The sequence below is a fragment of the Brachyhypopomus gauderio genome, chromosome 10, assembly GCF_052324685.1.
Source record: "Brachyhypopomus gauderio isolate BG-103 chromosome 10, BGAUD_0.2, whole genome shotgun sequence".
NCBI classification, from domain to species: domain Eukaryota; kingdom Metazoa; phylum Chordata; class Actinopteri; order Gymnotiformes; family Hypopomidae; genus Brachyhypopomus; species Brachyhypopomus gauderio.
The window spans coordinates 8,180,099-8,194,120 of record NC_135220.1 but is presented as its reverse complement, the minus strand read 5'-3'; the positions used below and the strand labels follow the sequence as shown (position 1 = coordinate 8,194,120).

The following is a 14,022-nucleotide window of genomic DNA, read 5'->3' as shown; positions in this document are numbered from 1 at the left end:
GAGGAAGAGCCACTCAAAGGTCTTCATAAGGTGTGACGTGAGTGCCACTGGTCGGAAGTCATTCAACTCACTGGGCCGGTTCTTTTTGGGCACTGGAACTATACATGAAGTCGTCCAGAGAGTAGGCACTCTCCCCAGTTGTAAGCTGAGGTTGAAGACATTGAAGTGGTTCACCCAGTTCCACAGCGCAGGTCTTTAGTAGACGTGGACACACCTCGTCCTGGCCTGCTGCTTTCCTAGAGTGAAGTTTCCTCAGTTGACCCCTCACCTGGTCTGCAGTGATGTGTGAGGGAGTCTGTGATAAGATCGGGGTGGAGGAGGAGGAGGATGCTGCAGTAAATGATGGAAGGTGTGTTGAGGGAAGAGGGAGATATGACTGCAGTGAGGGAGAGGGTGAGGGAGACATGGACTGATTGAGCAAGGCTTCCACTCTATCCATCCATACTGCTAATCTTTTCATCTCTACCTCTGATTCTTTACTCCATAACACTAGCATGAAAAGGCCGACAGTGTGGTTGCATGCTCAGATGCAAGCAGCATGCCAGAGACATTGGAAAAACTTCCTTTAACAGTTCGACAAAGGGAAGCTGAAAGTCCCTACAATACATCCAGCACCTACAGTCCTGGGTAACTAACATTTGCATCTTACATCTTGGTAATGTGGTATAGGAGGGTAATTTGATGAGTGGTATTTGTTTCATTTATATATTGCCTTTTACAGACCCAAAGTCACGTTAGAGAAGCAGCACAGAAATAAAATAAATGTGCGTGATGGACAAGAATGGAACATGGAACACTCACATGAACACACTTTATTAAGATTAGTTTACATTAGTGTATTATCTCTTATGCCATGGATTATATACATTTTGGATTAATCTTATACATGGATTAAACTTTTGTGTAGCTTTAAATTTTTGTGCAGTACTGTAAGTATTATAACATTAACTCTTACGTGTCTTATAGGTTTTATGACATCAGGCTTATATTAGCACATAACCTGCTATTACAAAGACTTACACAGCAAAGCAAGGATGCTATAACCCACAGACGAAACGCTTACCACCCAATTCCTTGACGTTCAGTATGGCGTTCTGGAAAGGCACTGCTTTGATGCTAAAACCTGCGTTTGAAACAAGAGCAGAATTATTCAAGGTCAACAATAAAAAGAAATCCTTTAGCTACTCTTTAAAAGTTATACATCTGATATTTATCAAATTACCTTTCTATTTTATTATTATTTAAAAATATATTTTTTCTTTTATTCAGCATTAAAGCCAGAAAAAGTGGTATGGTATATTATGATTACAAATGATAGTGATGTACTGTATAATGATTGTATAATGCACTTAAATATATTGTTAAATTATTGCTTGCATGCTCACTCTCTCTCTTAGATATCTGGCAACCAAAGTGAGTACACCTCACAGTGAACATGTCCAAACTGTGCCCAGTTTCTATGTTTTGTGTGCCCACCATTATCTAGCACTACCTTAACGTTCATGGACATAAAGTTCACCAGAGCTGCACGGGTTGCACCTGGAATCCTCTTCCACTTCTCCATGATGACATCACGCAGATGGTGGATGTTATTAATAATAATAATAATAATAATAATAATAATCTTTATTTGTATAGCACCCTACATACATGCATCTCAAAATGTTTTACAGAATAAAAAAAGAAACATTAAAAGGAAGCAAAGATAAGAAGACAAAAATAAAATATTAAAAGAAATTAAAGATAAAAAGGAAACAAACACAATAAAATAATCTAATAAAGTAAATAAGATGGAACAGAGTTAGAGTTTCTTAACTAAAAGCAGATCTAAACAGGAAGGTTTTGAGATTCTTCTTGAAGCTGTGCAGGGATGAAATGCCTCTGAGCTCTTCAGGAAGAGAGTTCCAGAGCTTTGGGCCATAGTGGCTAAAAGCACCCTCGCCAATCTTTAATCAGCTTTTTGAAATCACCAGTAGATTACTGTTTGAAGACCTGAGAGACCTGATTGGAACATATCTAACCATTTCACTGAGGTAAAGAGGAGCAAGACCATGAAGACATTTAAAAACCATAATTAGAACCTTAAAATCTATTCTAAAGTTGACAGGTAACCAGTGCAAGGAGTGGAGTGCAGGTGTAAAATGATATCTCTTTTTCCTGCCCTTGCAGCAGCGTACTGAACTCACTGTAGGTGAGACTAAAGGCCAAGATATACTTGCTGTTAACTACGCGTTCGCATCATGGCTGCTTCGCGTATCCTGCGTCGGTTTGGCGCGTAGGTCTTGCACGTCCTCCAATAGTTAACGTGACGCGTACGCAAACGTTGTCTACGTGAACGCATGGGCAAACAGCAAGTATGTTTCCAGCCATAGAGCTCTCTGAAAGAGCAGATAGAACAGTGTTACAATAATCTAGCCTTGACGTGATAAATGCATGGACAAGTTTTAAACTGTGAGCAGGAGAGAGCATATCTCGGACCTTAGCGATGTTTTGAAGGTGAAAATAAGCTGTCATGCATGTAGTCATTATGTGTGATTTGAAGCTGAGCTCATTTTCAAAGGTGACACCCAGGTTCCTAACACAATGTTTGGCATTCAGATTCATTTGATTTAAATAAGTCTGGACATCATTGCTTTGTGAATCACTACCAAGAACAAGAACCTCTGACTTCTCTTTATTTAATTGTAGAAAATTGTCAGACATCAATGTCTGTATATCATCTATGCAGTCAAACAGTGAGCAAATTGATTTTAGGGCTTTAGGTTCTAGAGAAATATAAAGTTGAGTGTCATCTGCATATTGATGATAACTAATACCATGTTTGTTAATGATATGTGGTAACAGAAGCATATATAGGTTGAACAGTAACTGCCTAAGAATTGATCCTTGCAACAAGTTTTTTGTTTGACGTATATTTTGTACTAATATTTTTTCGTCTGATTACATTTTTATTTAGATTTTGAGAGCCATGCCACCGGCTATTTAAAAGAACTGGAATGTAACACTGACTAGGAGCATGGGTTCCAGTGTGTCAGACCTGAGAATTCACAGAGTGTGCAGGAGAAGTAGGTGAGTTCCTAGAACTTGGCCAATCCATCACCTTTACCTTCAGTTTCCTCAGAATTGCCAGTTGTCATCTTGGATGTGTGTTTGGTGGCATTATCATGTTGGAAAACTGCCGTGCGGGCCAGTTTATGATGGGAGAGGATCATATCACACAATGGGGCACATTTTGGACATGTTCACCGTGCTGCCAGCTTTTTGGACATTAATGCTCTGTGCCGAGTTATTTTCAGACAGTAAATCTGTACTGCTAAAAAACTGTACACAGTACTCCAAGTTATATCCTAGTAGTCAATTATATAGTGTTGATACACAAAAAGATACAATAAAACAATAAAACACTCTAGAAACAGAAATACATCACAAGGCCTAGATATCTTAAATCTGTTTACGCCATCTGCTTTACTAAAAGTTACTGCAAAAGAAGGAAAAGAAAATCATTCACTGCACTACCCTGCATCCACATATTAGTATCTCACAAAAATAGGTGTGTGTACGTTTGTATGATGTATGTGGGTGGGTGTGTGTGATGTATGTATGTGGTGGGTATGTGTATGCATGTGTGATGTATGTATGTGTGCGTGCGAGGCTGCTGTAGTGTAGCAAAGGTGTGTGTACGTGTGTGGTGTGTGTGTGAGAGACTGCTGTAGTGTAGCAGAGGTCTGGGGTTTCGCACTGACCTGTGGTAGGGACTATGCTGTCTGTGGCTTCGTTACAAAGTCTGGAGAGCAGACTTGTCTTTCCAGAGCCTGTGAGTCCAATACACACTACATCGTACTCTGGTCTGGGGGGAGGAGGTCCTTTACAGCACAGCGTTCTAAAACACTGGGGGAGAGAGAGGGGTTTTTAACATACAGAAAATATATGAATGAAAAGAAGCAGATACAAAAATCAATGCATGAAAAGAGATGAGAGAAGTATGGGACATATTAACTCTAACTACTTAAACAGGTAGAACAATGTTTATCTCCATCACACAATACAAGTGAGAGTGGGTGTGTCGGCATGTTCATGCATGTGTGTCACTCTAGAAACTGAAATACATCACAAGGCCTAGACATCTTAAATCAGTTTACGCCATCTGCTTTACTAAAAGTTACTGCAAAAGAAGGGAAAGAAAATCATTCACAGCACTACCCTGCATCCACTGAACTCATAGGGGCAGTATTCCCAGAACATTTTGTAATAATGACCCCAATATATCTCTTACAAACTCAGCATGTAGTCTCTCAGTTGTTGTCAATGGTTTTTGTTTGACATCTTGACGATGTAAAATATTACATGGCCTACATCTGTTATCACAACATGACACCAATAATGCATAAGAGATCAAATGTCATGTAGTAATATAATAAACAAAATCAAAGCTCTCAGGATATGGAGGTGGGGGTTGGGGGGTTGAAGCATTTTTGTATTTTAGCATCAATTCTTCTCCAAGAACCCCTGTCCCCCAATTCTGCCTGCCCTGTCCAGAAACATGAACTAGGAGGATGCTACATCACTGCTTTAACTACAATAGTTTTAACCAAAGACAAATCAGTAAACATTTAAAACTTGAAATAAACGAGTAGACTAGAGAGAGACACTGATTTTATTTGCAAATGGTCAATTCTTCTTTCTCTCCAACCATAGTACAGTGTAGGCATAGGGATGAGAGAACTCATCACATTACACATGTACATATCGAGGAGTAACCTCCAGCCCTCCAGGCATGGAGACAGCAGTCTCGCATTAGATGTATACTGAGCACAGGCCGATCGTGTGTAGAGAGTGAGAAATTCTGACTACAAAATGAGCAGGAATGGTTGAACAGAGAAAGGGTGCCCTCTAGTGGACATAACTTCTTTCATTTCCTTAAGAACACTGGTTTAAGGTAGCATGAACGTTCTATTTCTATGAGTGCAATTAAGTATAAATGCATTTTAATCCAAAGCTTTTAGAGACGGTGGTGCCTGCCATGGATGTTTCATTTGAATGCTTTGGGGCCACACTGTACTCCAAGCACAGAAACATATCAGACTGTACACTTTTGTTGCTGTTTTTTGAGTATCTTTCTGTGTGAGAAACAAGCATGCTCCACAGCTTAGAATGTGGAATAAAAGATCAAAGTTAAGATCAAAGTCTTGCTAAGCTTTCTCTGAAATGCTCATTTTAGATATACTGGGGAATAGAGACGTCATTAGCTCACCTCTCTCCTCAATTGGGAGTCACTTTTAGTTTAAATGTGACAATAAAAGATAAAAGTCTGCTTGAACAGGAAGACCAAAAAATATATATCACCACAAGGTGGCGTGAGAAATATGGATGGAAATATGGGTTTAACCTTTTTTAAAACACATTACATCAAGATTGCAGAGGCTTCTTTTGAAGATTTTATCACAGAAGGTAGGGTTTCACAAAAGTGCACTTATGGGTTCTTTGAGCTAAACGGTTGTGGGAAATTTTTGTGATTTGTTTTCAATTTTATTTATTTTAGTGACAGAGAAATTTTCAATACCCCTTGATGCACTGTTGAAAGTGACGGATGAGACAAACAGAGGTGGATCAAAATGTGTTTGCTGATCTCGCAGTCTCAAAGGACATCTGCTTTGTCATCCATGATGACTCTAATGGTAAATGATTTGCTCTTACATGATAAGCATTAGGGCTGCACGATTAATCATATTTTTATCGTTATCGCGATGTGAAGTTTCACGATAAACACATCGAAAGAGCCACGATAACTCCTTGAATAACAGCAAACTCAAATTGCATTATCCTCGTCCAGCAATAGAGGGAGCTATTCGCGCTGCAGACTATGATCACGTGACGTAAGTAGGCAAGTCAACAAGTCAACACTAAGAATCGATCGCGATATAATACTTAATTTGTCTCCATATCACACTCGCCACCCCCCCCCCCCCCGCCGACAACTTACACTCGCAGATTTTGTGCGGAAAATTTTTGTAGGACCTGGCAACCCTGGAGTGAGGTGAATACGCTCATCAGACACGCGATTTGGTTTAAGCCTGGTTTACACTTGATGCGGCGCGAGGGTCCGGGAGGCGAAAATAACGTAATCGCGGTGGCTTCGCCCGTGTGCAATGGCCTCGCGCGCTGTCGATTCACGAGGTCGTGCACCTCTCGAATTTTGTAAGTTCGCGCGCGCCGCGTCTCAGCGCAATGAGAACAGTCATGTTTGCAGGGTTCATACACCTATACAAGGTGGAATTCAAGCACTTGTACATCACTTTCAAGGTCCATTTCAATAATTCCCAGCACGTTAAACTTAATTGAATTAAATATTTATACATATACTCTAAATGATTCAAAATAATTCGCTTTTTTATCACATTATTTAATGATATTTATTTTCAAAACGCCCAATCTTAACGTCTTCACGTTCTCTCATGTTTCGTCCTGGAATTACAAGAGGCTCGTATTTGTTAACGTAATACAAGAGAATTGTTCAGTCAGACAGATATTTGTTGTGAAACGAAGTAGTTACAATTTCAAGCATTTTCAAGTACTTTAGCCTAAATTCCAGCACTTTTCAAACCTGAAACACAAAGCAACATTAAAATTGGTCAGGTAAAAGTTCATTCCCCTGTATTTGAGGGGTGTTTTTTTATACTACTAGGCCTACATATCGTTTCGGACAACACTGCAAAGAATGTGACACGGCAAGATTAAATGCTTCCGCCGTTCGCGGAGGTTAACGAGGTGTGCGGAGTCGCTCACTCGTGAAAGTATAAACCTAGATTGAATCTATTGTTGAATAAACCTGCAAAATATTTGGAATTATTCTAGATTCATTACACAGTAAAAAACAAAACAAATTAACGTGCTGCTGTTCAGAGAGACACTACATTTCTGTATTTTTATCTTAATTTATCGTGGTTCACATCGATATCGGGATATCCAACAATGTTATCGCACATCGCAATTCTAGTCCATATCGTGCACCCCTAATAAGCATGTGTATATATTAATAATATAATAATTTCACACACTTGTATATTGAAACAGTTCTCACAGATTCTGCCACAAAGCCATCCTCACCCAGCTTGACAGATACAATGTCCCTGACTTCTTCAAGCAAAGATAGTGACAGTGATGCATTCTACCCAGTTAAATGAATTAGAAGGGAGGAAGAAATGTTGCAAAACTCAGCAGCCAAGGATAACCGTCTTTAGGCCTTCACCTATGGTGTTCTAATTAAACAATGTTTATAGCCATCTATAATTGCACGGTCTGTTTAATTATGTTGATTTTGTGACATTTTTATTAGAGGTGGGACGCGAAAAAAATAATTTAACGAATTAAGCTTTGTAATTAATTAATCAAATTTAATTGCATTTTAATCGCATTTCACTATTTAACATGAGAAATATTAATTTAAGTTTGAATTAGGAGTGCACGATATGGACTAGAATTGCGATGTGCGATAACATTGTTGGATATCCCGATATCGATGTGAACCACGATAAATTAAGATAAAAATACAGAAATGTAGTGTCTGAACAGCAGCACGTTAATTTGATTTGATTTAGGTTTATACTTTCACGAGTGACCGTAGCGCGCGACTCCGCACACCTCGCGTGAACCTCCGCGAACGGCGGAAGCTTTTAATCTTGCCATGTCACATTCTTTGCAGTGTTGTCCGAAACGATATGTAGGCCTAGTAGTATAAAAAAGCTCAAATACAGGGGAATGAACATATACCTGACAAATTCTAATGTTGCTTTGTGTTTCAGGTTTGAAAAGTGCTGGAATTTAGGCTAAAGAAATTGTAAAATTGTAACTGAAATTGTAACTACTTCGTTTCACAACAAATATCTGTCTGAACAGTTCTCTTTTATTACGTTAACAAATACGAGCCTCTTGTAATTGTAGGATGAAACATGAGAGAATGTGAAGACGTTAAGATTGGTCGTTTTGAAAATAAACAACCATTAAATAATGTGATTTAAAAAAGCGAATTATTTCCAATCATTTCAAGTATATGTATAAATATTTACCTCAATTAAGTTTAAAATAGACCTTGAAAGTGACGTACAAGTGCTTGAATTCCACCTTGTAAAGGTGTACGAACCTTGCCAACATAACTGTTCTCATTGCGCTGAGATGCGGCATGCGAGAACTTACAAAATTCGAGAGGTGCACAACCTCGGGAATCGACAGCAAGCGATGCCATCGCGCATAGGGATGCACCGATCCGATATTAGGATCGGATATCGGTCCCGATATTAACAAAATTAGCTGGATCGGGTATCGGATAATCAGGCCGATCCATGGGACCAATATAATTTGCTTTAATTTGTTTGCGACGCGTGCTACGCCATACGTCAGCAGCACGTGTGCAGCGTGCCAGGAGACTTAGAAATAGGCACAACAACATGGAGCGAGGCAAAGAGTCAGCTGTGTGGAGGTATTTTACGCTTGCTACGCCAACAAGTTCGACGGCGACGTGCAATATCTGTAAAACAAATGTTGCAAGGGGTGGTGGTAGCACTGCAAAATACAATACAACAAATTTAATTAAGCACCTTAAAAGCTACCATGGTAAAGAGCACGCCGAGTTCACAACGTTACAGTCAAATAAAAAAAAGACGCAGGAGACAATACGAAAGTTAACTTTGCGGATGCCCTGCAAAGACGTGAAAAATTTCCACCCGACAGCGTGAAAGCGACAAAAATAACAGAGAAAGTTCTGGAACTTATTGTTTGGGATGCGCAACCCATGTCGGTGGTCGAAGATGAAGGCTTTGCCAGAACTGTACGAGAAAGCATGTGGACACATATCAGAACAGTTAAAAGATGTTAATGTAATGAGCTTCACGACAGATATCTGGAGCTCAAACGTGTGCCCTATGTCACTTTTAAGCTTAACTGTCCACTGGTTAGACGCAAGTTTTACGCCTCACAGTGCGATGCTCCAAGCAAAAAACTTTCACGGATCACACACCAGCGACTCAATTTCGACTGCCATGAGGGAAATGCTCGATCAGTGGCATATTCCCTTGAACAAAGTGCACGTCATTTTGAGGGACAATGCTAGCAACATGAAAAAGGCGATGGACAGCATGGGAGTGCGTAGCTTGGGCTGCTTTGCTCATATGTTGCAGCTCGTTATTAACGAGGGACTATTGTCACAATGGAGAGTGAGTGATGCCATTGCTAGCGGCAGGCAGATTGTGGGACATTTTAAACATTCTCCACTCGCATATTCACGGCTACATGATATCCAGCTCCAGATGCAAATGCAACCTAAACTTCTGCAACAAGACATCAAGACAAGATGGAATAGCACGTACTTTATGATCGAGTCTCTTCTGGAACAGAAGCGAGTGCTTTGTGCTTACGTTGCTGACCATGACCTGCCCACGACACTGACTGCTAACCAGTGGGCCTTGCTAGAAAAAACTAACTGTTCTAGCACCATTTGAAGAGCTAACTAGGAAAGTAAGCTCATCCACCTCCTCTACCGCTGATGTTATTCCAACTGTCACCGTCCTCAAACGCATCCTGGCTAAGGAAGGTGAGGCAGATACCGGCATAAAAACAATGAAAAAGACCCTGTTGCAAGCTGTTGTCAAACGCTTCAGCACTGCAGAAGATGAACCTGTCTACGCTCTTGCTACATTGCTGGACCCGAGATATAAAGACAGGTAAGATTCTAAACTTATTGCGTTATAGTATCTTTCTCTCTTTCTACAGCACCACAAACAGTACCTTGAAAATTTCAATGCAATAAGATGCCATGATGTGCATTAAAAAATGTTAATTAGAAAATATAAAAGATAAATTACATATCCTTTTTATACATACTTTTTCATGTCTATATTACTTTGATCAGCCTTAAGTTTTATTGTTACATCCAAGAATTTAGTGTCTCAATGAGGTGTGAATTTGAACCAGTGTTTTATATATTTAACATGTTTGATTTTTGTGTCAGATATTTTACAAATGCAGAGTCTGCAAAGCGTGCAAAAGATGCACTAACAAAGGAACTTGAAGAAGTCTTGAGGAGCAGCACAGCTGGAGCATTTGAGACTTCAGAGCCACCAGAAAAGTCCCCTCGGGTGGAAGCAGCAGCAGCAGCAGACACAAGCAGCTTTATGAAAGAATTTGACCAAATTCTAGAGGAGTGTGAGGGACCTGATGCAGCAAGCAGCTCAAGCCCTGCTGTTGATCTGTGTAGATTTTTTACTGAGAAAACAATCACTGCCTCAGACAGTCCATACCAGTACTGGAGAGTCAACAAAGATCGGTTTCCTTGTCTTGCTGCCACTGCCACAAAATACCTCTGTGCCCCCTGCACTAGTGTAGAAAGTGAGCGACTGTTCAGCACAGTTTCCAACATTGTGGATGAGAAAAGAAACAGACTTACAGCAGAGAGAGAGCAGAAATGCTTGTTTTCATGAGAAAGAACATGCCATTGCTGCATAAGTGAGCATTCAGGGCAACCACAGGCTGCAAGTTGTGCGAGACAGCACTAAATGTTTACAGTGTTTGATTACTGCGTATTCTCAAGTTTACCTGACAGATTACTACTTACACTAAATATTTAAAAATAAGATTGATTACTGTTTGAGTGTTTGACAAAGTGAAGCTACTTATTTTCAGTTTTGGATGGTACATTTTATTTATTTTAATATATTTGTAGAAGTCTTTTTTTTTTTATTTGAATGCTGTCAAGGTCCTGCACAATTGTTTATTATTTTAGTGACAAATAAATAGCAATTTGGTACATTTATATCTGTGTTAGATATTTTATTTAGATATTAGTTAGATATTTTATTTTATTTTATTTAGCAGAGTTAGTAATATTTCTATATAAATATAGTAATATAAAGTAATATTTAAGTCAATCCTGCTGCCTTAAGTCTCTCCCACATTCTGAGGTATGAGGTTTATTAATTCAACAATGGTATCGGATCAGCATCGGGTATCGACTGATGTGCAAAATTTATGTATCGGGATCGGAACTGAAAAAGTCATATCGGTGCATCTCTAATCGCGCACGGGCGAAGCCACCACGATTACGTTATTTTCGCCTCGCGGACCCTCGCGCAGCGTCAAGTGTAAACCAGGCTTAAACCAAATCGCGTGTCTGATGAGCGTGTTCACCTCACTATGCCTCTTGCCTGCTTACGTCACGTGATCATAGTCTGCAGTGCGAATAGCTCCCTCTATTGCTGGACGAGGATAATGCAATTTGAGTTTGCTGTTATTCAAGGAGTTATCGTGGCTCTTTCGATAGGTTTATTGTGAAACTTCACATCACGATAACGATAAAAATACGATTAATCCTGCAGCCCTAGTTTGAATGATGAATGAATCAATGAACATAATCATAAACTTCAACATCTTGTTTATTTTTCTACCAGTCTACTACACAGACCAATAGATAAGAGCAGAAAACAGAGCAGTTTTCAAAACAGTTTTCAGAACACTGGAAATTCTGACCAAAAATGTTGTTTAATTTTGGGAGTTTTGCTCAGGATACTGGAAGAATAAGAAGAATTGAAGTAAATTAGATGATGTTTTTAATACCATTTTAGATGGTACTTTCTTTAATTTCCCAGGCCTCTGCCACAGGCATCTCCATAGTGCCTAGAAGTGGTCTTCTGCATGCTCAAAGCAAATGACTGGATCTTCCATTCATCATCTATAATATGAGCTGTCACACCAAGATAATTCTTGTTGCTAACAGAGGTCCAGTGATCCCCAGTCAGCCACATTTGTGGCGCTCTTCACAATAACCTGTTTTACTTCCCTTTCCTCATCATACAGCTGCTGGATTTTCTTCGACATTGTCTTTCTGGATGGCAATTAGTAACTTGCATTAGCTGACGCAATTTGCAGCGCTTCTTGTAAGCCTTTATCTTCGACCACAGAGAGCGAACAACACTGCAAATAATGTGACGCGTCAAGTTTAAACAGGATGTGAAATACGGACATGTCCCGGGAAATACGGACGTTTGGTCACCCTATCTTACTAGGAATACATTTAGCAGCTAAGTTATCATTAGTGTCCTGCGCATTAGCCCCAACGTGTTTTGCGTTGAGGTGGTAACGAAGGGTGGAAGTGCTCCTGTGATAAGCGAACTCCTTCCTTCATAACGTGCAAATAACACTATTTGTGTTTGTACTTCCATCTGGAAGTTTCTTATATTTAAATTTCCCCATCCACCAGCGTAGCCTCTTCAGTCATGTCCATCATGATCTTATTGTGCGTCCATATAATCTGTATGCCTGGAACTCATGCACTGAGAAACATTCCACGTTGCAAAAGTGTCTCATGCGTTAAATGCTTTAAATTGCGTTCATTTTTTTAGTTCGTTAATTTTCCTGTAATTAATTAATCGAAATTAACGCATTAAAGTCCCACCACTAATTTTTATCTGTATTATCTGCTCAGCTAATAAATGAGATTCTTCTCTCTAAGCCTGGAGGAACAGTGGTGCTTAAAAATATGAGGATACAGGAATTATTTGTGACAGCTCAAGAAGGCAGATGGTTAATATCCTTGATAATATGACAGAAACAGAGGGGTATGTTTTATTGTTACATTAACAAATTTCTACATATTCCGTCTAAAGGGTATATACATTTACGTTGTTGATTGCTGTTTGAAAAAGAATCCCACGACATACAAAAGAAGTACGCTCTTGGAATAATCACTTTGTTTTCTGCCCTTAAAGATCCACTTTCTCCAAAAGGATATGTAAGTGAATTGTGTGTATGTTAGATGTCCACTTTTATATCATTGGACATGTGTTAATCAGAATGTGGCTTCTCATCTTTATCAGGAGCATTTTTATGATGGTCAGCGTGGGTCAGGCTTTCTGGCATGGCGTCTGAAAACCATTCAAAGCTGGAAGGAAGACAAAGCTTGCTGTTAAGTCAGGTGCTCCGAAAGTGAAAACAACTGAAGGGCCAACATTTGGGAGGAACATTATTCACCTTGACAACCAGCTATCAGAGGAGTCCTGCAAAGAGGCCATAGCTCTAATGAACCATACTGGCAACAGGGAGACCATACTGCTGAAAATGCATGAAACGTTCGAATACAGGCAGCGACTGGTTCATAATAATAATCCTGAAACATCATCTACAATACTCTCTGTATTCCCCCGAATGTTGGATACAAAAAGATTGGTAATTAAATGTTTCTGAAATTATATATTATTTAATAATTGGACTTTGTGTAATGAAATGTACTTATTGTATGGTATCCATGTATGGGTTTTTTTTAGATACTTCAGGATTTCAGCCTTCTTTTTGGCACTGATACAGCAGCTAGATTATTGGAGAAGTGGCATACTTCTTACAAAATGAAGATAATAAAAGAAGCAGAGACCCTCACATCCACACCCCTTTTACAATGACTTCTGAGATCAGCCAGGGAGCAGCAAGGACCACAATCATCACAATCACCGTTGCATGTCTTGCCACCTCAGTATCCGGGAAGAAAGAAATCCCAGAAGATCAGTGCATGCCAGGCTATTGACCATCTTGTGATGTTTCACAAAGTATGATCTTTACTGCATCTTTTTGTTGAACAACAAAGTCTGATATTTACTTAGGGTCTCTGATTCTATGTATATTTGTAGTCTTGCAGGAGCCTACAGGAGCACATTGAGGGAGAGGGACCACAGCAGCCATACCTTCTTGCTTCACGGTCCTCCAAGCAGGCCATCAGCAACTTCTACATCGTCTTGGACAAGAAGCTCATTCCATGCAAGGGAAGAACCTCATTGGCAGCATTTGATGGACTTTTTAAGGTTCATTTTGTTTTCAGTTTGAGCTATGATGAATCTCTCAGCAGCATGTACACATTTCTCCAGACAACAGTGTATGGAATTGATGTAGGCACCACAAGAGAGAGTCCAAAAGTTAAAGAACTGAGAGCTAAGTTTATGAACAATATCATTCCATGATACGCCTGGCATTTTGATTCAGCATATTAAG

The 14,022-nt window shown here is 39.6% G+C and overlaps 1 protein-coding gene and 1 pseudogene across 2 annotated transcripts in view; one reads left to right on the top strand and one right to left on the bottom strand.

The window, feature by feature from the left end:
- arl15b (ADP-ribosylation factor-like 15b) overlaps positions 1 to 14,022 on the bottom strand; it is an 81,960-nt gene that overhangs the window by 36,327 nt on the left and 31,611 nt on the right. For both annotated transcript variants that reach the window (XM_077019195.1, XM_077019196.1), the window contains exons 2-3: positions 3,744 to 3,888; positions 1,064 to 1,123 (exon numbers count right to left, since the gene is read on the bottom strand). In XM_077019195.1, coding sequence (XP_076875310.1) covers positions 1,064 to 1,123; positions 3,744 to 3,888 — 205 coding nt within the window. The remainder of the gene's footprint in view (positions 1 to 1,063; positions 1,124 to 3,743; positions 3,889 to 14,022) is intronic.
- Positions 9,200 to 13,991, top strand: LOC143524957 (uncharacterized; annotated as a pseudogene).